Source organism: Epinephelus moara, chromosome 12, assembly GCF_006386435.1.
Source record: "Epinephelus moara isolate mb chromosome 12, YSFRI_EMoa_1.0, whole genome shotgun sequence".
In the NCBI taxonomy this organism is placed as follows: Eukaryota; Metazoa; Chordata; class Actinopteri; order Perciformes; family Serranidae; genus Epinephelus; species Epinephelus moara.
The window spans coordinates 34911199-34936437 of record NC_065517.1 but is presented as its reverse complement, the minus strand read 5'-3'; the positions used below and the strand labels follow the sequence as shown (position 1 = coordinate 34936437).

Sequence of the window (25239 nt, the reverse complement as noted above, 5' to 3'; positions counted from 1 at the left end):
TGTCAGGCAGTATTCAAAGTACTCATTTTGCTCGAGAAAACATCTTGGCTATCTCGATGGCACAAAGCACATTTTCTTTGCTGCTGAAGCAGAAAAACAGGCGAGAATTGTGTTTGCATTTTACCCTCACATGGTAATCTTCAGCTCGGTAATCTAAATTTGGGTGGACAAATTTAATTTGCATCTCCAAACAGTCCCCTGATTGATGATTGCCGAAAATATCCCCTGTGTTCAGTGTTTAAATGCTGTCGGAGGGATTCCTATAGAGTCTGTGCTGTGTTTTTGGTCTCTTTCATCTCACAAAGTCAAGTTTAAAAGACCAGCATCAAACAGAGTAAGTATTTTCAGGAAACAGTATCGCTCAAGAAAAAAGAAAACAGAACTTGAAAGGCAATTTTCTCTTTCACCATCACACAGGGATAAATGCAAACTGTGCTGCCTGTTCCAACCAATTTTCAATTTATTCACTTTTTTCATATAATTTCAAAGTACATCAAGGTGATCCTAAATTGATTTAGTCTGTTCTTTATTTAATGTTCATGGCATTCACTGTTGGCAGGAAATGGGCAGAAATCCAGTGACCCATCCTGACACACATTAGCCTGAAGTACTGTGAAAGAGGCAAAGGCCTCACCTGCATTCAGCCTTTAATTAAAGGCTACCGAGGGCAATGAAAGATGGGAATAACAACAGAGCGGCGCTTTAAAGCAGCCTGTTCAATGGTAAGTCTACCAGATGTCGATGTTTGTAACACCTGAAATACGATTGCTTTAGATTGCGTCCTTTAATGGCTTTCCTTCCATATTGAGGCTGATTAGAAGATGCTTAAACGAGGATCACAAAGTGAAGCTGTTAGAGAGCTCGTACTAAGCAGAAAATTAAATGTTTTTTTGGCAGGGAGAGATTAAAAAAACTGCTAAACAGAGCTAACACCTGCTCTGCGAACAATTCAAAGGCAAAAATCCACATTTCATTAATTTCCACCATATGGAATATGACAAACCACCAGTTTCTTTTAAATCAATCAGCATTCACAAATGTTGGGACACAAACTGTGCCGGAAAACGCTGCGACAATACTCTTCTTCATTGTTAACTTAGTGCTGACTGCACCAAACCTAGCCTTGTTATAACTTACATATGAAGGTATTAGGAACATGTGCAGATTATGAGACAACAGGCCCCTGGGCACAGATGTGCAAAGACATAGAAACAAGTCACTCAGACTCTCTTTGTAGTCGCTACGCATCTTTTCATGGTTTTGTGTTCCTTGTGGTTGTTGGGTGTCTTTTTGTTGTAGTTTTGTGTCTCTTTGAGATATATTTTTTTGGTCATCTTGTGTTGCTTTTTGGTCATTTTAATTCTCTCCTGGTCGGTACATGTTCATTTGAATGACATTTTGCAAGTAAGGGCCAGCAAGGGCCCCAGGTCTATGACCAGTAGGCCTGTTCAGTAATCCAGCACACTGAATTAGAGCTCTCAGTAGGTTTTAATGACTAAAAAAGCAACGTTTCGACCCAAATGGTCTTCCTCAGGCAACTTCACCATTTGGGTCGAAACGTTGCTTTTTTAGTCATTAAAACCTACTGGGAGCTCTAATTCAGTGTGCGGATTTTCCTCTTCTTTCTGCATGGACCCCTATTATCCAGCACCTGACCTAAAGCAGGATTGGATGTGCGCACAACTACTCTGTCTTCTGTTCAGTAATCCAGCCATGATGAGCTAACTGTACTTGAAATATCAAAAGTAAAAGTCTCATAATGCAGAAAGAAATGGCCCCTGAGAGTGTTTTACTAGTATATACTACGATATGTTATTGTATTATTATAAGTTGTCAAATACAGGCACCCAACACGGACAAAAAAAGCCGACCTTTCATGTTGGCATGATACTCAGCCGGGTGCCGTCAGTGTGAAATGGCACCTGATGGCATCAGGTGAAAACGCGGCCAGACAACATGAGTTAAGAGGCGAAAAGTCCGAGTAGGGTAGATAGGAGGGGTGGTGAATGAGTCCAACAATCACCGACTTTATCCTGGGAGGCTGTTTGCTTCCCGTATGAATGTAAAGCCAAGCCTGTGTGTGTGTGTGTTGGCTAAACGTAACCACATGCATTTTGTCAACTTGCTGTGTTGTACCAACATAGTGCTTTTAATTTGAAAGAGAATGTATGCAAACTGTACATTCCCTGTGAAAACAGAAGTGTATTTTGAAAAGACACAAGCCATGTACCAGCCTGAAGCTGACACAGTGTCCCAGAACGTCAACAACCAACACACCCAGGGTACCTTGCACGTCACATGCTGACATCGAAAGTCCACGACTTTGCAGTGACGTGTGACAAGGTCAGAATGAGAATGTTTTGTCATTGCAGCCGGGGTCACAGAATACAGCTGCTCACTCTACAGTGAAAAATCATTAACAAAACCTTCTAAACACAAGCTGACACGTTGCAGCAGGAATATCATCTGAAATCAGGGAGAAGTTAACAACATCTGAAACCATGATTACATGTTTCACTGACATCTGTGTGTAAACAGTTGCAGTAGTTTGTAGACAAAGAAGAAGGAAACAGAATATTTTGAAAAGTCTGAAAGTTTTTGCTCACATGGATTACTTTCTCTTCATTATCTGAAACGTTTAATATTTACTCTTATGAATTTGATTTTGTAACATTATATGATATAAAGTAAAGAAAAGCCATGATAAAGCCACAGCTGCCACGAGGAACTGTTGAGCAGCTGACAACACTTAGCTTGGTGCTAATTTGACACACATGCACTGAAGAATAACAGAGGTCGGACCTGTCAAAATACTGTTTAATAAAACAACACCAACCTAATAATGTCAGCTAGGTTAGCATAACTGAAACATATACCTGTTAATGAGTTCATTTATGAGTGAGAACATGAGTTATGCCTACATTTACAGGACAGAGTAATGTTTCATTTTCACCCTGAAACTGTCATTTTTGGAAGTCATGTTGCAGCCTGTGATGCTACAGTCACTTCCTGTTTACACACACTTGATTGCTTATAATTTGACAGCACTGCAGATGTTTTCAAGCAGCTGATTTCACTTTGCTGAAGTCTTTATGAGGTGAGACAATTCTAAAGTTTTAACGGTGCAACCTGATTTGGTAAATAACTGGTTTGAAACAGGAATGTATTTATGCTCCCCAGTATGGTATCCTCTTAGTATGACACAGTAAGGAGACCTTTCAAAGGGTTTATTAGAACAGTTATTCAAACATATAGCAAAGCTTTGTATGCACTGATCACCCAAAAGCTCCCAATTCAGATGTTATCAGCCCATCAAAAGGCCGTTATCAGTGGCTTGTAGCCTCATAGGTGTGGGATAGAAGGGGCCCGCCAAACCTACTATTAGGTAAAGATGCCGTTATCAGCTAATTAAATGGCTGTTTGTATACACAACATTAAAGGGTCACAGTTTTGTTCACTTTGGTGTACAGTGACTTTTGATTTCACGTGGGACACAAACGCTCTCCTGGGTGAAAGTCCTGTTTTACTGACTCGCCCCACGTGGACTTGCTCACTCTTTATACAACATCACCTGACTTGCTCCTTTGCTCCTCTAATGATTATTACGGTCATAAGAGGTTGCTGCCTGGCAATAAATGTAGATGCTGATCCCATCGCCTGATGAAGACCTTCTGAACCTAACGCACGGTTCACACTGCCCGCATGAGCAGTGCATCACGACTACCTTGCTGAACTGCTGCGTCTCACACGCATGCAGTGTTCACACAGACACTGTAACAGCCTACTGCTATAATTACTGTATTTCCACAATTAAAAGCTGGTACTGCACTGGAGCCGTGCAGCCGCTGCAATCATGACGATATTTGACAGTGAAAAGCCTTTTTAAAACAAATGAAGGGATTCTGTCCACAGAAACAATGTCAGAAGGCTTTTATTTTGAAATGGAAACAGGATGTTTTCTGTTTAAAAGGAATATTTACATCTAGACATTGAAACTGTTATGAAAGGTGGTACAATGTCGCTGTCTATTTTTGCTGAAAACCGTGAGTCGCGCGGAAAAACTAGGCGAGCCTCTTATTCTCTAGATGCTCTGCTCACGCTGACAGTGTGGCTGCTCATACCTTTTAACATAGTAAGTGAGGCAGGCCCATTTTAACCAATACGTATGAGGGTTATAACCACTGATAACTGTGATTTAATGGCCTGATAATATTGTATTACATGTAAAAAAGAATAATTGAAAGAAAAATAAATTCTTTCATCAACAGCCACATATTTTAATATCTGTAAATCACTATGATGACGGATGTACAGTGTCTCTTAGGTGTTATATTCAAGGGGCTCTATCTGAAAGCAGAGCATATGAATTGTCTGCACACATGAAGGTGGCTGAACCAGCAGCGCTAACTCCATAAACAGTCGGGAACTGGAAGGTAGGTGCTACACTTCCACAACAATGCTGTCCGATATCTGCAGTAACCACCATACGAGCGCATGACAAAGCAGCAGCAATGAGCTAGCAAGTGAGATGCAAACAGGCCCTAACATCCACTGGTGTTGAATTACAGCACACACAGAGGAAGTGTGACTTCATTCTCTGCTCAGGACGCCATCACTCCACTATATCTTTACATAGCTACAGTGCATTTAAGAGAATACAGCGCTGGGGAACACTGAACCCTGGGAACATGGGGATGTCCCTGTTTTAAACCAGCGGGTCATTACAAAGAACCCGCTCCTGACGAATGCACAGGGGTGAGCTCACACTGAATCTTTCATGATGCTCGTTATACAACACAAAGTAGGGAGAACAGGAAAGTAAATGATTTTAGTGCCAAAGCCTCAGTTCTCTTGGCCTCCCCCAAAAAGCCTCCGATTGTGCAATAACAAATCACATTTTGACATGTGGGGATTTTGAGAAAAACACCAATTTCCCGCTCAGAATACCAGAGCGGCACGCCCTCTTTGTGTTTCTGCTGTGGTTAATTGTCAGAGTGAATTAAGACGGGGCTAATGTGGGTTTTTTTAGCGGGCTGGAGGTTGCAGAGGCAACACTGGGATGTGGTCATGGGGAGGAAAAAAAGTTGGACGTTGGTAGAACACAGGGATTTGGGGAAAGAGCCCTTTCTGGGATTTAGTTGTGCCATACAAGTAGAATGAGAGAGTATCCTGGATTTTCCCCAGCTGAACGCTAAGCTGCGGTGACTACGCTAAGATGTCTCAAGCTTCCCGTATAGAAATAAGAGGATAACTTGGCATGGTGTGGTACAGCACACATCTTTGATCCTGAATTACTAGTGTCTGACCCAAAATAAATTTAGCTATGTACAAACACTCTCCTCAGATTGCTTGACAACTTCATCCAACACACAAAACTAATAAAGGATGTATGATCACTCAATAAAGGTCCCACATTCTTATTTTTTATGTGCTTTAATGTTCAGAAAACACTTTATTCTCCTCACACTGTCTGCCTGAACACACCTGTATTCACTCTCTCTGTGAGACGCCCTGTTGAGCACCTGTCTCTTTAAGACCCCCTCATGAAAAGCCTGGGCTGCTCTGATTGGTCAGCATTTCCAGGTCATAAGCATCAGCACTCTCTGTGTTTCTGCACCATCATTGCAGCCAAGGACGGACTGTGATGTCACTGTTGCAGCAGTTTCTACCTTCACAGAGTATAGTTGTGACATCACAACTGCACAGACGTTCTGACGGCTCGCTTTAAGGCACAGTCTCTGAATACGGACTGTGCATTTCTGTTTATTAGGTATTTTAATACTTCCACAGTATTTATATCAAGGACTGCCCAAAATTCGGCCTAAAATTTTGAAGCCCCCTTCAGTTCAAATAAATGTCCCATTGGACTGAAAGCCATTTTTCCGACCGTCCATTGTCCCAAAAACCAACACCCATTACTCAGTCCCGTTTCTCCAAAATACACACTTCCTGCAGTTTGTTTCAGATTCCCAGCAGTGTTTGAGCCACTGATCCCAGGTGTTTTTACCGACCCTTTGCTGTGTTTACCAGCAGCGTTTGATCCACAGACACTGAGCCAGTGACTTTTGTGCTACCAAATGTGTGTATTTAAAGCTGATCTTTTCCTGACCGTAATCCAGTGGTTTTGGTGTAAACATAAGCACACACTGACCACAGTATTATTGACAAATGTAAAGTTTCAGTGTATCTGCTCCATAAAAATGTTCAAATGTAACGAATCTGTGGTTTACAGAAACATATACAAACATTTTCAGCTCATTTCTCATCATTGGCCCATCTCTCCAACAGCCCATTATACCAGAAACAAATGCTCATGGCTCCGAGGTTTCATTTCCACCCCCAACAAAACCACTCCCTGCAACTGGACAACCCAATTGCGAGAAAAAGTTTATGTGAACCACAGATGTGTTACATTTGTATATTATTTTGTAGCAAATACACTGAAACTTTACGTTTCTCAACAACGTTGTGGTTAATGTGTGGTTAGGAAAAAATCATGTTATGGCTTCAAATGCCCACGTTTGGTAGCACAAAGGCTGTTAAAAAAAGCAGGGATGGGCCGGTGGTCCGGGTTCACTGGCTCAAAGGCTGCTTGGAAACACCTTGAAGGGTCTGTAAAAACACCCAGGACAGGTGGTTCAGACGACACTGGAAAACATCATAAAGGGCTGGTAAAAACATCCAGGTTTAGTGGCTCAAACCATGCTGGGCAACACTGCAAAGGGTTGGTAAAAACACTCAGGACTGGTAGCTCAAATGCTGCTGGGAAACACCATGAAGGGTTGGTAAGAAAATCCCAGGATCACTGGCTAAAACGACGCCAGGAACTGCCAAAAAAGGCCGAGAAAAAAATCCAGGATTGGTGGCTCCAATGCCACTGAGAAACGCCACTGAGGGTTGGTAAAAACACCTGGAATTGAGGGCTAAACAATGCTGGGAAACACAGCAAAGGGTCAACAAAAACACTCAGGATTCGTGGCTGAAATGCTGCTAGATAACGCTGTGGAGCGTTGGTGAAAATACCTGTGATCGGTGGCTAAAATGGCGCTGGGAACTGCCACGAAGGATCGGTAAAAACACCCAGAATCGATGGTTCAAATGACACTGGTTAACTGAAGCAACCTGTGGTGTGTATTTTCGGAGAAACAGTTAGTGGGATAACTTTTGCACTATTTAGGCTTCAACATTATGAGCTGTTGGAACAATGACATGGCACCATTTATACACCACCTGCACCTGCTCTTTTTAATTTGACTTTACAGTATGGGACCTTCGAAGCACAACAGAATACAAACTCTCATTTCGATGTCAAAAATAAAAGATAGTGATCGCTGAAATCCAATGGCTCTTTTATTTTCAAAAAGCTTCACTTAAGTATTTACAGTTTGTGCAAAAACATTTAAAGGTTTCAAGGACTTTACATTGTAAGTTCAACCTCAAGGCACATACATGGAACAACATCAATATTTCATCATGAGAACAGAAATTTAACTTTGGTTCCTAAGAAAACTCGGTGTGGATGGCCAACGTTAACACTGCAGCGTCTCGATGAGGAGCCGGGACGTTTCCCAGCACAGCCGTTTCACATGCATTGTAAGTTTCCAGCCTTCTTTCTCTAAGCCTCTCTGTATGGTTGCTCACACTGTACCTCAACCACCGCTGGGCGATTGCTTGGAAATAAACAGAAAAACCCGGTGTGATGAACGAATGAAAGGCTATGAAGCTAAATACAGTACATGCAAAAATCCTTGAATGAATGTTACTAATAGATATTTGCAGTGAAGGTTTCGCCTGCAGGAAGAAAAGATGACTTTAAACGTGTGTTTTGTCTGAAGTGACCTCTCGCAGATTAAACATAATTATTTCAACATGATTCAATGAGCTTTAAGGGAAATTACTTCTCGGCACCCTGAAACAGTAATAATCTGATGCTAGTAATACGTTTTGTGTAATTCCATCGGTCACGGCGCCGCAGCCGCGTTCTTTCATCAAGTAGAAAATTAAGAGTAATGTGCGCTGCAAAACAACCACCAAAGCCTCCTCCCGTCTGCTGGAATCATTAGCCACGCACCGCTCAAGGTCTGGCACTATGGATGAACAGTCTCTCGGTAGCTACTGTGTGTGTCATGCCTCATGTTCTTCTTCTTCCTGTTAATACTGTTATTGTTGCCGCTGCTGCCACCGCCGCCGCCATGGCTGCAGAACGTTGGAGAACTGTGCTTTCTTTTCAGCTCCCTTGTTGCCGTCTTTTTATGTCTCATCTTTTCTTCCTCCCACTTCACTCGCTCTCTCTGCTAATCATTCAGTCCTGCATAAAAGGTAAGGCAAATATCTGTCTCCAGTACACATTCACAGACGGGGGGGGGGGGGGATATGTTGCAACAGTTTGACCGTCACGTGTATGATCGCACAGGCCTTTCATCTGGAACATAGAATAATAAAGAATATCTGATGTAAATGTTCAAGTGTTTCTGTGTGGGGTTATGGTCAGCTGTGGGGATTAGTAGATAGAAAAGGGTTAAAATAAAAAGTGGAGATGCTTTGATAACCACAGAAGATCGTACTGTTAATGAACCCAACATGGAAAGAAAAGAAAATCCATCTAAACACGTCATGTATTGAAGTCTTGGAATCTTATTTTGCAGAAAACAAGCTGACTTTATCTGCCAGGGGAATGTGATCATTAGGGGAGAGCTGGGACAAAAATATTAAGGGGCTGGTTGCCCCTATTTATAACACACAAGTCAGAAACACAATGTACACACTGCTACTGAGTCTGCACCTAAGAATCAGCCCTAACTGATCAATTTCACCAGAGTCACTCGAGAAAAATTGATTTTTCACTTTGTAAGTAAAAGGTACAAAATGGAAGTGTTTTCCGTTTTTGTTTATCATCTGTTCAGACCTTTCTGTCGGCTAATACTCAGCAAAGGTTTAATTCATTACACTAGCCTGTCTTTGGTGCGAGCCAGGGTTAAGTTAACTGACACAAGGGAGGGACGAAGGTCGTGTGTTGCTATAATTTTGGACACACAAGTGCAGCTCAATGGTGATCACAACCCCCGTGACATGACTTGTCACTATCAGAATTTGCTCCATTTGGTCTGATAAATTTAGAAGGTCAAGAAGAGCCGTGTGATTCAATCATTTTATCCCAATTCAAGTTAGCGAAGCGCTAAACTGGCAGTTAGCTGCTCAACCGGCAGAAGTCTCCGTTGTGCTGCACAGTGTAGAATACCTGGGTAATTTTATACCCGTGAAGTCGCCTTAAACTCTGTATCAGTTCTCTTACAAACATACATCCATGGGGGAAACATCTGGTCTGGCTCTTCCCAAAAGTAACACAATTCACTAACAGCGGAGGTTGAGTACCAACACCCAGTGCCAATATGGTACCGATTCCTATACGACTGGCACCTACCGAGCCAAATCACAACGCAGATTTCGGGACCTTGTTTTGGTGCCTGATTGTTTGTGTAGAGAGAGTGTGTGTGTGTACAGTTTAGGCTACTTGTCAGTGGATAACTGCTACAACTCTTCCAGACCCAAGACAAGTTCCTAAATCTTGCTAGCCACTCGCTGATTAAAGCGAAGGAAGTGAGCAAAGTTAACCTCGCTTAAAGTCCCAGTGAAACAGAAGTAAAAGTGTCGTTAGCTTCAGTACTGTGACGTATTTCCCAGTGAAACAGAATATTTCGTGAATCAACAAATTAGACCTCAGCCACATTGTTTTGGAAATTAAAACAAGGTTTTGCTTGTTAAAAAGTGGGCGTGTCATAATGGTAACGCCCTGGCGACTTCACGCCATCAGGATCGTAGTCTCAATCAGAGAAAGATGAACGATGCCCGTCATATGCTCCATGTAGCGTTAGTTACTGTCAAATGTCTTGCACATCATCTTGAGCATTTTCCTCACAGTAAATAATTAATAGCCAGCGGCTGTGATCACGATATTCTGGGGAAATGAAAACACATTGATGACGCATGCTGTTGCTAGCTAGCTAACGTAATATTCGCTCTGTGCAGCTAAAAGTTGCACATCCATTGATGGGTGGATGTGGTGATTTATTTCAATGAAATTGGTTGGTACTAGTTCACATAAGCGCACGTTATATTTTGTTTAACAAGAAGAAAACATGATTTGATTTTAGAAAACAAAGAAACTTTTGTAATTTTGTGGCACATGCTGTTACACAGGTACACAATATGTCTGAAGATGTGATTTAAAAGGGTTAAATAAGCATTTTTCATTTCATCTCAATGTAACATGAACTGGTGAGGTGGACTAGCTGTTGTCATCGAGTGACAGTATGTCCTGAACAGAGACATGTCAGAGTTTGAGGGACAGTTATTGATCCACATGCAAAATGATTTTTGCTGTTATCAGATTTTTTTGTGTATTTGTTTAAAGTACTTTGTATTTATTCATATTTATATATTTAAATATATTTTGAAGCAGTGGTTCCCGACTGGTCCAGCCCCACGGTCCAAACGTCTCATTGACTGGCTCAAGGTCCACGCATATATTAAGCGTCCTACTTGTGTTGGGCAGCAGGAAACAGCACTTCAAAATAAAAGCTCTGTGCCAGATATTCACTGCATTTCAAAATTAAGTGTTTTTAACTCACTTGACAAGTCATTTGCGGTCCATTCAGAATGAACCCGCGACCAACCAGTTGGGCACCACTGCTTTAACATGTTCAATTTCAAGTCCAAATTTGCCTTTGCAATTTAAAAAAAAAAAACCCTTCTGTCAGCATCTTTAAAGCTCAATAATTAATCTTATTTTTTTTTAATTCGTACAATATATAAGTGTAGAGGTTACACATTTGGTTTTACAGCAGTTTTTTTTTTACATGCAGACAGAGCCAGGCTAGTTTTCCCCCATTTCCAGTTTGATGCTAAGATAAGCTAAGCTAAGATAAGCTAATAGCTGCTGGTAGTAGCTTTATATTCAGCGTACAGACATCAGAGTGGTATCAGTCTTCTCATCTAACTCCCAGTAAGGAAGACAGAGAAGAGAATTTAACAAAAATGTTGAGCTGTTGCTTTAAATGTTTTCTTAATGATTGAGATTTTGCCTTTAAAAAAGACAATCTGACAAATAAAGTCAAAAACATGTCAGCTGTATTACTGAAAACAAGATTTTAAGACATAAGATGACACTACATGACATGTCAGATGATTTCATTCACTCGTTCATTCATTCATTTTGTGTCGGCTTGGTCAAACAGATTTTCACCACCGGGTCTGTGGAAGTCATCGCCTCAAATTAAAATCCACGTGATCACAATCAGAGCGACTGCTGGAATTACAGTAAGTGCAGCTACTTTTTGAAGAGCGCTGAGGTAAATCCTCTCAGAGATAATCTCAACACTCTGGAATAACTCGAGTACAAGCCCTTAAAAACCATTCACCTAAAATTTGTGTCGACTCTCCGCCGTGCAGCTGAATCTGTGCGCCTCACAAAGAGTTAACACACACACACACACTCCGTCTCCCAGCGTGAGCTCCACGCAGCCAAGTGAAAATAAAGGCTACATATTTTCTCCCTTTTTTGGTCGAGGATTATGAGGAGAGCGGGGAGGAGGGGCGGGGGGCGGGGGTGGGAATGCTGTAAGCTTGGCCCCTCAAAATAAAATCTTGTCAAATCAAATAAAGTCTCCTTAAGAAGTGCACAATGAAGACCTCTCACCGGCACCTCACATGCAAAGAGCTGCCACCAACCCCGGCCCTGCAGCCGAGGGGCAGGGAAAGTGTTTTAATTGAGCCCACGCAGGGATGAGAAGACGAGGGGAGATAGTCTGAGGATCATCATCGCAGGAAGTAATGGCGTGAAGTGAGCAGGTGCATTGTTGAGGTGAGCAAGTGAAGTAGACAGTCTCATAAACGTGCACAAAGGGGTGAAGGATGAGATGCGAGATGAGCTGCTCAGTGACAGCATTGTGGGGACGGTGGGTGGAGCGCCATCTTATTGTTGTAATTTCCTAATTTATCAAAAAGCCTTAATGAACGCCGGGACAAGGTTGAAATAAGTGGGTGTATAATTATCGTTGTGTGTCTCCAAAAATTCATCACACCCTCCACACACACACACACACACACAACCACAGTGGTGAAAATCCATATCATTTAACCACCAAACACTGAAAACACTGTTAGTTTTAAATGATTCCACATCATTAAGTAGCTCGATGAGCAATAATACTCCAAACAATGCTGTTTGAGCATGAGTAATGTCGTCTGGGTAATGGACTCCAGGGGAATGGTGGAGGTAAAATGATCTATGCAGCTTTTTTTTCCTCCCCTCTCTCTGTCTGACTTCCTGTCCCACACACGACGCTGAGGGAAGCTGCCCCCTTGTGGCCTCACTCGCCAAAAAGAAGCAGAACACATTTCCCTCACAAGGATCTGCAGGTCTCAGCACATCCATGCACCTCATTAGGGACAATAACCCTTTGTTCCTTTTAATAAATTGCACCTCCTCGCTAAAAAAAAAAGCTGAGAATGACACACCCTTTTCCAGAGTTTTCCCAAAAAGTGTCTCCTGACTGAGCCCACCTTTGTTCCAAACGCAAACCAGCAGAACAAAGATGCTTTTAACGTGAAGGCACTTTGGGGAAATCTCAGCCCAGGCTTCTCAACAGCACCATGACATCCGCCCTACACAACCACCTACATCACCACCTCTGCTCATTTCCTGCCTCCATTAATAAGAAAGTGCACTTCTTTTTTACAACCACCAGTGAACCAGCGCTATATTTCCACAGTGCTCTAATCAGCAGTGTTTGGATTTCCCCTGTGCTGTGTTGTCTTTACTACTGTTCTGTTGAGCTGGGGAGGGTTTGTTTCAAAGAGCAAAAAAAAAGGCCATTTTTTTGTTTTCTTTTTTGCTTCTGTGGTTAGCAAAGGATCCCAGCCCTCTAAATGTGCCCCAACATTTCCAAGGCTGACAGCGTCCGTCAGAAGCTACACCCAGGGTGCCGTGATTGTACAAATCCGTGTTCATGTACAGTACTGACCATTAAAACAACTTTCAAAACCCTGCTGGTTATAAAAAAAGAAACACTTGTATCTCTTCCTCTAAGATAAAAAAGATAGCAGAGAATCCCACATTATTATCCACAGTATAAATTACATCGTAGACAGAACTTGGAAATATATATAGTACAGTTATATTTCACTAGAATCTTTATGTTTTTTGTCACAAACGCTGTGTGTACTTATGCATTAAGTGTTTCTGGTATGTGTGTGTGAATGCTGCTCTACTATTTGCCGCCGCATCACGTGTGGCAGAACTCTGTACTCGGCACGTTGCTGCTCTTGCAGTAGGCTATGCTGTTGTTACTGAGGTGACAGTCTCTAAATCCAATGCCCCCGTTGGGCGTGTAGATGGGCTGAATGCGAAAATCTCCCTTCAGCAGCTGCTCATTGTTCAGCGCCACTATCTGGAAACTGGTCTCAGTCATCTCCAGAATGGAGTTATCCTTCTTGGTCCCGGCCTCACCGTAGTCGTCTTTTCTCCTGCCCCGGTTGTATTTCCACTTGGTCGAAGACGACCGGCTCTTCCTGTGCATGTGCCAGCAGAAGAGGCTGAGCAGCGTCACCAGGACGATGAGCACCGCCCCACCTATGATCCCAGCCATTAGCAGCGTGGAGTTGATGCTCTCCTGAGGAGCTTGCTCTCTACCGGGAGGCTTCGTCGACGCAACAGCCTTGGTCCTGGCCTCAGAGCATATAGTATCCTCTCCGGGTCTGTAGGAGTTAAGGGTGTCCAACACGTGCACACAGATCCGATACACGGACCGGGGCTCCAGGTTGGTGAGGCTAATGTGCCGCCGGTCCCCGCTCACTGTCCTCTCCCGCATCCCTTCGTTTATTTGGCTTTGGCCCCTTTTGACCCAAGTGACCTTGTAGGCTGTGACGGTGAAATAAGAAGCCCAGCTCACCTCGATACTGGTGGAGTTGACCACGTGGAAGGAGATCTGAAGGGGGTCCTCGTACGGAGGCAGAGGCCCGGGAGGGTTGTTATGGATCGGGGGTAAGGGAGGGGAGGGCGAGTCAAAGTAGTAAGGGATGGATGTGGTGATGAGGGTGGAAATCATGGTGGTGACAGGGGTGGTTGTGGGTGGGGGAGGGGGTGTGGAGCGGAGAGTGGGCCAGGGCGGCTGGTCAGCATCCACGGGGCACTCTATAATATCCAGCGTGAGCTCTCTGATTGCCATGCCACGCACCTTATCTGGACTCAGGCACACAAAGCCTCGGGCATTGATGAAGGGGGGCAAAGATTTGAGCCACACCACCACCCATTTCACAGCACAGTCACAACGCCACGGGTTGTTTCGCACCATGAGGTGCCTCAGGCTTGACAGGCCGTCAAACACACCCTGCGTCAGAGTCTGAAGCTGGTTGCTGGAGATATCCAGTTTTTCCAGCCGGTTGAGGTCAGCGAAGGCCGCCACAGGGATCTGGTCAATCTGGTTCTCCTGCAGGCTGAGTTTGACCAGCGACTGGCTCGGGAGGAGCGGAGGGGGGAAGGTGAGTGAATTGCGGGCCAGGGCCAGCTCACGGAGGTTTGACAGGTCCTGGAAGGTCCCAGGCGCTATGCCCTCGTCCGTCAGCAGGTTCCCGTCCAGCAGGAGGCGCTGCAGGCGTGTCACATTCTGGAAGGCCTCCTCTGCAATGTGAGCGATACGGTTCTCGTCCAACCGCAGCTCTTTCAGGTCCTCGGGGAGGCCGATGGGAACGCTGCTTAAGTGGTTCTTGGTGAGGAAGAGGAGTTTGAGGCTCACCGCCTCCCTAAAGGCTCCTTCCTCCACCCCCACTGTGGAGATGGAGTTATCATCTAGGTGCAGCTCCTCCAGCTTAGTCAGCTGGGCCAGGGCCGCCCTTGAGATGGTTTGGATATTGTTCTCCTGGAGGTGCAGGACCCTGGTGTTTTTGGGCAGATTGACAGGAAACTCGTCCAGCTGGTTGCCGTAGAGATACACCGTGTCCACGGTGGCCACGTTGTGAAGTTCCAGAGGGAAGCCAGCATTGTTGATCTGGTTGTTGTGTAGGTAGAGGACCTTGAAGCCCTCCTGTATCCCCAGAGGCACTGACGTCAGGCTGCGCTCGTTGCAGTACACAAACGTTTTGTCACAACGACACTCCTCCGGGCAAGAGGCGCCCGGGCTGAACTGCATCTGGAGGCTCAGGATGACAGTCAACCAAAACTGCAAGAATGAAGCCCAATCTTTATTCCAGGGTCCAGCCAGAAACTCCATAGTGGAAAAACAAAACAGGAAAAGGGAAACCAACAATTAAAAAAAAAAGGGAATAAAAGAAATATGAAAATCAGAATGACGTATATATCCACCAAAAACCAGAGCCACGAAAAAGTCCAACTAGGAGAGTTTGGTAATGATGCAGTTAGCTGGGAAAAGAGCAGGAAACCGTGGGAGTAATCCTGTAAATGCTAGTCCTCAGCTGAAGAGCGATGGTCTCATTAGTGGTGGCCAGTCCTCTGACTGACTCCATCCATGCTGAGACATCAGACCATAGCAGGACTCTTCACTCGCTGCTCCATGCAGAGCTCAGCCAGGGCCAATTTGAAGCCACGCAGTAGAGAGCCACCGCAGGCTCCACTCGCCTGTCCGTCACACACTGCCGGTCCCCGACCAGGGCAGAGTCCAGGGGGGGTGACATTTGGATCCAGAGACCTGTGGGAAAACAAAGAAATGCTGGATTAGGGTGTTTTGGAGGGGGTGGTGGTGGTGGTGGCCTGTTCTCAGAAAAAGGGGCCTCTTTTCCTTGCTCTCTTTATCTGAAACCCAAACATGCACACGCACACACGCACACACACACACACACACAGCAACTGTCTTACAAAACATATCGTTCACCACCGATGTCAAATTATGCACCGGCTATTCCAACAAAAAAAAAAAAAGCATCTGATAAATATTCAGAACAGCTCTTGCACATCCGGTTTCACAGACATAAAGAAGGCTTTTATCCCTTCCGCTCTATCAAAGGAGGGAATAGAGCACTGCAAGGACACAGATTCACAGAGCAACATCAGCGCTGCTTCATGGAAAACATGCTAAAAAGAGATAAAGCTCATGAAGGCAGCACCTCTTTGTGCAGATATTTCCTGGGAAAAAAACAAACAAAAAAAACCCAGAACTGAACACAAGTGTCTTTCTCCCCGTCTGCCTGAGCGGACATTGTGGGCAGAGGTACACGAGTAAACACACAAGTGCTTACAGTAAACACAGGCGACTGTTTTGCCGCTGGCCTGAGGAGGAGCTGGTCTGTAGGCCTGAGCACGCCATCGCCCCAGCAGCCCCAGATTTAAGGCTGAGAGGGGAGCAGGAGTTAGAAAACAAAAGGCAGTCGAGGAATAGAGACCCTACACGTCAGCTCCACCTCTCAGCGCGGTGACATACACGAGCTGTCAACAGAAATGGGATTGGAAAATAATTTAATCTCTCCACCTGCGATAAATGATCGATACAGGCTGTTTTTCAACACGCAGAGGAGCTCGTAGTGAAGGCCGCTGGATTACAGTCGAACCCCAGCTCCATTATTCCAAGTTTTATGAGCCATCTCCCCTCCTCTTCCTCTCACACATGATTGAAAGATACCGGTTGTCATCAATGGCTTTCAGCTTAAATGAAGCCCCACTCTGAGGCAATGCTGGGTGACACACAATAATGGGAAGGATGGGTTGAATGTTAAGCACAGGAGCGGCCATGAGCGTGGATTAAGGTGTCAAGGAGCAGGAGGAGCCACAACATTCAGAAAATCATTTAACTACATTTCACATTTGTCATGTCTGGCAGCCATGACAGGGAACTGCTGCAAAGAAAGGGACAAAATGGAAACATAAAAAAAAAAAAAAATTAAAGGAAATCCATCTTTTTGCCTTCTGCTGCTTTACATCCTCAGCGCTGTTTGTTGACTGTGTGCCTCTTTTGTGGCAGAGCTGGAGAAACAATCCTTTGACACACATCTGTGATCTACTTTTCTAAATTGAAAGAGCTAAATTTAATCAAATAAGCTTCAGGGGGTATAAGCAACCACATGAGGCGATAAAAATGTGCTGCCACAGCAGCAGAATCAACAGCAGAAGGCAGCAGCATCCAGATTATTATTATTATAGCTGCATAAATAAAAAAAGACACGAGAAATCCGACGCGTAAAAAAGACGCGTAAAGTTACTGGACAACCTGATAAACGTTGGACAAATCAAGGAGGGAGACTGATAGACTTTTTCTTTCTTTTTTTGATTTAATTTCCAGCCGAGGGAGCAGAGTTTCTCAGCGCCAGATGAAGGCTGTGATATGTGGCCAGGACAATCCGATTAGAACTGGATTTAGCGACAGAAAAACGCAATTAAAAGTTTAAAATGGAGAGGGTATTTAAGAGGCGATAAGAGGCGGATCAGGTGTACTTCAAAGCCTGCCCAGTGAGCGCTGTTCATCTGAATGAATTATTTCAAAGGGGGAATTGAAAACCGTGCAGTGCATTGAGAGTGAAAGCCCCCCCTTATGAAAAAAAGTCAGGTTTTCTCCTGCGTGAAAAATGTGGAGCTGCGCGCTTTGTAGCGCTCTGATCTTTAACTCGATGAAACATATAATAATCCTACAAATAATTCTGCAAACTGATTTAATTAATCATAAAAAAGTCAGTGGGAATTGGTGGATTGATGGCAGTTTGTCTCTGCGTGCAGGCTGCACAACATATTTTAGTATCGGTAAACATTAAACATGATGTATTTATTTGAAAAAGAAGTGGATTGATAGAAACTCAGGCCTGAATGTTTCCTCCACATTTCTCTACAATAACTGAGAAACATCCACTGTACCTTTGGCGAGCCTTTATCCATTACAAAACCCGCAACCGCGTTAACTTTTCCCCTTTCTCTGCGCCTCCGTCCTTCATGCGGTCCCGCTGTATGACCGTGCGTAAAGGTCCGTTCGGTAACACTCGGCTCCGATCAGCAGCAGCGTGAACCCGGTGAGTCTACGGAACAGCATATTTGCCTGCATGGGTCCCCTCGGTTGTGGCTGTCCTCTCACCGCTGTCCGCACTTTTTTTTTTGTTTGTCTGTTTCCCTCCCAGCTTCTCCTTCGCAGCTCCTCCGCCTTTCACTCAACACCGTCCGCAGCGCAAAGAAAGCGGCGGCAGGGTGATCGCAGCGCCCACCTCTCCCCTTCCTGCCCGCACGGTGAGGACGCACAAGCCGAAGTGTCCGCCACGGGCCATGACGGCCAGCTGCGTCCGTCCCTTCGTCCCTCCGTCCGTCCGTCCGGTGCGCTGTTAAACCGGGGAGCTCAAACTTGCCTTCAGTGTCTTCGCAGCTCGGAGCCGGACTCCCTGCGAGTTGTTTTCTTAGATGGATTCAGTTGATAGTGCGACGTGTGTGCTCTGCTCACCTCCCTCCCTCTCTCTCTCTCTCTCTCTCTCTCTCTCTCTCTCTGTCTGTCTCTCTCTCTGTCTCTCTCTCTCTCTCCCCTCCTCCTCCTCCTCTTCCTCCTCCTCCTCCTCAGAATAAAGAATGCATCTCCTCCAGCAGCTCCGTGATGGCTTTAAGCCACAGATCCTCCCTGCTGCCCTCACACTGCAGAAAATAGTTTGTCTCTCAACACACTCCATCTCTACATGTTATTAGCCGGCCTACCTTTAACCCGTCTGAGCTCTCATTTACATTTTAATCACAAAATCCACCGATTCGTCCTGGAGTCACATCCTGAATAAAAACTCACCCCAGGACAGAGAGTTCTTTCTCTAATCCTCCGGGTTATTTACAGTGTGATATATATCCTGAGGGCCACACTCTGTCCCTGCAGGGCCTTATAGTCTTGTTGGCGTGTGTGTAGGTCTGCTGTTGGATTTCTTTCTTTCTTTCAGGACCACTAACCTCGCTTCTTTTTTTAATTACAGCTGGATAATTAGCCCCGAGTGAAAAGCACACTTCCCGGACTTTCTTGCAGTGATTTGAAGCATTTAGACACAGCCAAACTCATTTCATCTGACTACACTGCTTCTGGTACTGATTCAGCACTGCGCTGCACGCACTCTGCGAGACGCGTATCCCGCACGCACGCGCGCGCGCACACGCACACAATTGCCCTCGTCTACTGTAGTTTTCTCGTCAATGGGGTAAAGCTTACTGAAAACTCACACACATGCAGGGGCGTAAATATAGACAGTACAGGCAGTGTGGTGGGGGGCCCATAGAGAGAGGGGGCCCCTATGAGTGATTGGCTCCTTGAAAATATTCCTGTGTTCAAAGAAGAACTCTCATTAAATTAAAAAACAGCTATTTGCTGTATTTGCCCATGAAAAAGGGAAACCCATCCACGCCACATTTTTTATTTTGTAAAATAGTTAATACATCCACGCCACATTTTTTATTTTGTAAAATAGTTAATAACGTCTCGAACAAAATTATATGTATATATTATTCTATAACTGTACATCAAATATTCTATCAACACATTCTCACTCCGACCTTTTCACAGGAAATGTGCAGTACAGTCTCTTTCAAAATAAAAGCACTACGTTGGTACAACACTATGAATTGACTTGTTTTTCTTCAACAACCAAGCGCACGTGGTTGGGTTTAGGAAAAAAAGAACAGGGTTTGGCTTTATTATGTTACTGGACCGCTGTCCTGGGTGAAAGTCCGTGTTTGTTTGACACATCCACAACCCCTCTCCCCCACCCTACAAATTTTTTTCTAGCGATTACTTTTCTTCTACAATTGCACTGAGGAGTGGCGGAAGCGAAATGTTACAACGTAGGATACAGGTATCCATCCATCTGTTAGTCTATCATCGATATTCAATGGTTGGACTGATAGATGTTCACAGATAAGGTGCCTCCTTGTCTGGTGTTCTCATAAATTTGTGGCACCAACGTCACAAAGCCAGACTTACTAGCTTCCATTAGCATGCTAGGTCCCACTTTCCGATTGAAATACAAACCTAACAGCACAAATAGTTTGTCCCAAGTGTTGAGTGTTGCGAAGGCACCGATTATGAAGGCTGACAAGGGCAAATGTGCTACAGCACAATGCCACAACATTTCCATCAGGAGAAACGATGGCAACTCAAAGATGCGTGAAAATTCAAAACAAATATAACGACAATGAACACATTAACAGAAAACATGCTGCAACACAGACACAATGCAAAGTCAAAAATTCACAAACAAATGAAGCAACAGAAAAATGTGGCGCATCAACACAAAAGTTCTCCAGGCCTCCAGGGGGAGCTCTAAGTGGAATAGCTTGATTTTCAACCAGAGAGAGACCAGACACGAGTGTTTGTTTTTGTAGTGGGAAGACAAGTGAAGTAAGGAGGCGACACAAGAAGGTATGTATTCCTTTTAACATTTGGCCTTAGTCTTTAACAATATTATAAAAGAGCAACAGATCTATGTAGCTCCCTCTAGAGGCCTGGAGGACTTCGGTTGTGTTAATACACAGCATTGTCCTGTTGCATTTGTTTTAATTTGTTTGTGTGTCTTTTTCCTTTGCATCGTGTTTGTTGCTAATGAATTGATTTGTACAGAGACCCTATAGTCCTGAAAGGTGATATTTATATTTCTTGTGGGAACAAGTTAATTTACATTTTCCCAGAAGATAATAAACATCATTTTTTGGGGGACTTTATGGCCTCTGCATTGTCTTTGTTTTAGATTTTCATGTGTCTTTAAAATGGAGTCATTTCTGAAGCTGCAGCACTTTTCTTGAGATGGAAGTGTTTTGGTGTGGCTGTAGTGTGTCTGCCTTGTCGGCCATGGTAACAAACAGCTAATAGTCAACATTATCTTGACATTATCAATGTCTTCTTGCAATGCTGGCCATCAAATGTCAGTCACAGTTGCCATTAGAAATGTCCACTCAGAGAGCTGAAGCTTCAACACTCTTTCTACAAATATGACCTAAATAGGTTTATAACGTTGAAACAGAAAATATGAAGAAAAGCCACAGTGTCATTATAATTTATATTCCCCTACACAGGAAATATAAATTACTGACAGTGGAGAGGATTAAGATTTCAGTTCGCCTTATAAAATACTAAAGCTGTCATGTTCTGTGTTTCCATGTTTATAGTCAGAGCCGGGGTCAGAAAGGCACACGGCAGTCACATGATCCTCACAGGTCAGCAGGTGCATGTTTGCCTTTGATCTCCACCTTCAGTTGCCAAATGGTATGAACGTGGCTCTTTGACCCACTTCAACATAGATAACTCACGAAAACTTTCAAACAAATTACATGGCTCCCACTCAAATCACCAATGTCATTCTGTCCAATCAGGCCGGCCGGCGCTCGTGCCACTGAAGCCTTCTGATACGTCCACTCTCGGCGAGATGATGTGGTTGTTCTCAGTGTTTGCCTTTCATGTTTAATTTCGGCTGCCACGTCCCCGAGATGGACGGCCGCTGCGAGGCCCAGTCCACAGCATTTAATTCCTTCATAAATCAAGCTTCTGTGCGCGTCATGAATTATTGATTGAGTGAATTTAGAGGAAACAGCCTATTTTTATTTTCTCCTTGATGGACATGTTTTGCAGTCGTGCGCTCTGTTCCTGGTCGGCGCTGCATTATGGAACGTCTCTTTCTGGCACGCAAATGTGGATAAGATGACAGACACATAACTGGGCAATAGAAGGGCCTATAGGCAAATACGCTCCAGCTATTATCCGGCATGTTAATTTGAATTGTTCATTGTTGTCAAGCAAAAAACTGAGCAGGTGTTACATGAAAAACAGCCTGATTGCATTCAATCAAAAAATGAATGGATTTCTTAATTTAGCTTGATTTATTTTAAACTCTTAATACGACCTTTTTTGAGGATATTACATTTTATACTTCATTCTGCTTAACTTAGACCTGTTGTCCTTGTTCGTGGACACTGTTTGGGCCATAGAAAAAGAACAATACACCAATCCATGTAAAGTCAGCCAGCCTGTTCTTATTACCTAGTTGTCAAATATTGCTATTTTGTCCGTGATTTTGGCGTCAGACATTGACACAAAAAGGCACCTTGTGCAGCGATATGATAAGGTGTTAGTTTATTAATGCCACTGGACAGCGTCAGTTTGAAAAACCGCTGGTAACAACATAACATAAGGAGCTGTAAAGTCCCTACATGGCAGATGGGAGGGGAGATGTATGGGTCAAACAAACCTCGGACTTTCACCCACGAGCCCACTCTTTGGTTCCCATGTGAGGTTTAAGCCAATACATGATATTTTTTCTTAAAGTAACCATGTGCTTTTGTTGCAAAAGGAAATAAACGTAAATATGTTGTATTTTACGTACGTTGTGAGATTTTTTTTTAAAAACACTGGATGCATCTAACAAGCAGAAACTGTACATTTCCTGTTAAAGACGAAGTGCATTTTAAAAAGACAGACAGAAATTGACACAGTGTCCTGGAATGTCAACAACAGATGCTGGAGGACACCTGGCACGGCAAATGTAAACAAGAAAGCCCACCGACAAAACAGCGATATTTGACAAGACGGGATGAGAGGCCATTGAATCAGTCTACAGCTGATTGTGACACAAAAGTTGACAAGGTGTAAAGTTGGATCAACTTTAATGGTTGAGACTTCTTTATTTTTGCTTAATATAGTTTATATATGGCATACAAAGTTGATCTACTTCAGCAAAAGTAAAAAGCTAAGACACTAGTATGGAGCAAGGAAAATCAATACATAGTTATAACATGAAACACTAACAGACTTTTGGATATGTTGAATTTTTTCAGGCTGTTCACATAAAGTGTTTGTACGTTTTCCAATGTACCAGCAGGGGTAAAGACGGAAGCAGTCCCGGGCAGCCAGATAGGAGGCAGGTTGGGGCGATGGATGAGTCACAAAACACAGGACCTTCCCCAGGTTCTCAGAACTGTGTAAAATTTAAGTAAACTTTTATTCATTTTAAGGTTTGTCCTCACTATGTTTCTTTTCCTACACTTGACTAGCCTAAGCCTGTCCTTTGGAGTGTAACGTTAAGCACGTAACATCATTTGTGGGGTGCTAATTCATAGGATATCATATGCACCGTTGTATGAGTATATGTTAGCTATGTCAGTGGTGCTAGGTGAGCTAGCGGTAGATGCACACTTCCTTCTGTGCGGTGATACACTTGGCAGGTGATGTTTGGTAGAGAGAAAATAGTACCTACATGAAACAGCTCACAACAAGGTCTGTGGATTATCTTGAGTAACTGGGTCATGATTGTAGAAAGAGACATTACTGTTGAGTTTTTCTTGCTTTGATTTTGGGGTGAACTGTGCCTTTAAAGTTTCATGTCTTTGTAATATTTAGGACGTAGGAGCGCAATTATTATTTACATTTACATTTTATGACTGAAGTCTCAACTCTGTCTGCAGCTATCCCCAGAACCATTGTTTTTCGTTTCAAAATAAATTGAAACACGGAAAAAAATGATCCGTCTCCCGTTTTTTATTTGATAATAAAGAAAAGAAAAACGGAAAACTAATCGTTATCCATTATATGTTATCCGTTATCCGATTTAATTTGGGAATTTAAAAAAACCCTGTGGGAAACTCCTTTCTCTATTTTTTGTTCCTTTCTTCTCTGTGACCAGTAAGTTGCATTCATGTGGTGTCTGAATAATCGGAAAAATTACTTTCCGACTGGGAAAATACACACAAACGCCCGCTCATGTCGGAAAAACAACTCTGAGATAATTTTGGAACAGGAGTTGCCAACTTGACTGAAATTGACGTCACTTTCACAGAAAACTGGCGGACGGAAAGGAACGTTTGGTCCATGGTAATAAAACGTTATATTAATTCACGTATTGCATATCATTTTTTGCGGACATGTCATATTAATTCACGTATTGCATATCATTTTTTGCGGACATGTCATGTGTAATGTGGTATGCCGTTAGCTGCTGTCCATGTAGAGTGACCTAGATTAGTTAGAAAAGTTATTGTCATGTCATGTCAGATAAAGCAATATTCTAGTAGTTATAGGAAATGTACATGCTCTGTGTGTATATTTCATAGAGCATATGAATGCAACTTACTGGTCACAGAGAAGAAACGAACAAAAAATAGAGAAAGGAGTTTCCCAAAGGTTTTTTTTAAATTCCCAAATCGGATAACGGATAATGGATAACAATTCGTTTTCCATTTTTCTTTTCTTTATTATCAAATACAAAACGGGAGATGGATCATTTTTTTCCTTTTTCGTTTGGTCATTTCTAAACAAAAAATGGGTAATGGTTGGTTTTCCGTGTTTCAATTTGTTATTTTGAAACGAAAAACGAATGGCCGCGAAGTACACGGACCCTTTTGGCTTCCTTATCATGTTTCTTCTCCTAAACCAACCTGTGCAACTTTATGTTAATTATGTAACTTAACCTCATACAAACTGTTCTATGATGTGTTCAGGCACTGAAATAATCCGTTTTATAATTTAACACACTGTGACTATTGAAAATAAGCCCATTGTCTCCATATGAGGATATTATTTTCTTCAAAAACTACAAACTGTTCAAAGATAGTGCTCAGTTTTTATGTTCATCAGGTCCCTGTCATTCCAAATAGCTTTGATAAATTCAGAATGCCTGCCGAACAAAAGCTGAGGTCTCAGAAGGTTAAGTGAAAAAGTGAAACATCTATGTTGTGCTTTCCTCTGGTGGCCTCGGTAAGAATGTACTCTATTATATCTACTGTATATTTAAGGTCTGTATTGCACAAATGCAGAGAAATATTTCAGTCTGCACCCTCTCTGGAATCTCAAAGTGGAATTTCCCCTTCTCCGCCTTTCCCAGAGACCTTCCCAGAGCTTTGGCGTGGCGTATTTACTCTGCACGCTTGTGTACCTTGATAAAAGTGCAGATACACATGACCCCCGAGCACATCAAAGCCTGCTCTGTCCATCTGCTCCCGTTCAGTCCCTAAACAGTGCTAAAGGAGGGTAGAGGGATATCGTCCACTCAGATATGCAGATATGTTTATCCCTTGGTTATATTCATTCTTGTCCCCAGAGACATCATTAGCTTATCACATTTCTCCCTGCATGAATTTACATCTGGACACCAAAGGCACTTCAAAGGTGCCAACAACATCAGCGTCTAAAAACCTCCCCGCAAGTACTGGAAGGAGCTGTGAAAGAACTAAATGTGGCAAAACCACAGAAATATTACAAATGGCAGAGAGCCTTGATATAATCAGGCCCTTCCCTCCTGAGATTTCAG

General features: G+C 43.4%; 1 protein-coding gene across 2 annotated transcripts in view; it reads right to left on the bottom strand.

Annotated features, from left to right (window-relative positions):
• Window positions 1-7332: 7332 nt before the first annotated feature.
• Window positions 7333-25239, bottom strand: part of flrt2 (fibronectin leucine rich transmembrane protein 2) — a 68284-nt gene continuing 50377 nt past the window's right edge. The window contains exons 1-2 of one of the 2 annotated variants that reach the window (XM_050058036.1): window positions 17852-18455; window positions 7333-15701 (exon numbers count right to left, since the gene is read on the bottom strand). In XM_050058036.1, the coding sequence (XP_049913993.1) occupies window positions 13284-15266 (1983 nt within the window). In that variant the 5' untranslated portion in view covers window positions 15267-15701; window positions 17852-18455 and the 3' untranslated portion in view covers window positions 7333-13283. Of the gene's footprint in view, window positions 15702-17851; window positions 18456-25239 lie in introns of those variants that run through there. The other variant, XM_050058037.1, reaches the window with a different exon arrangement.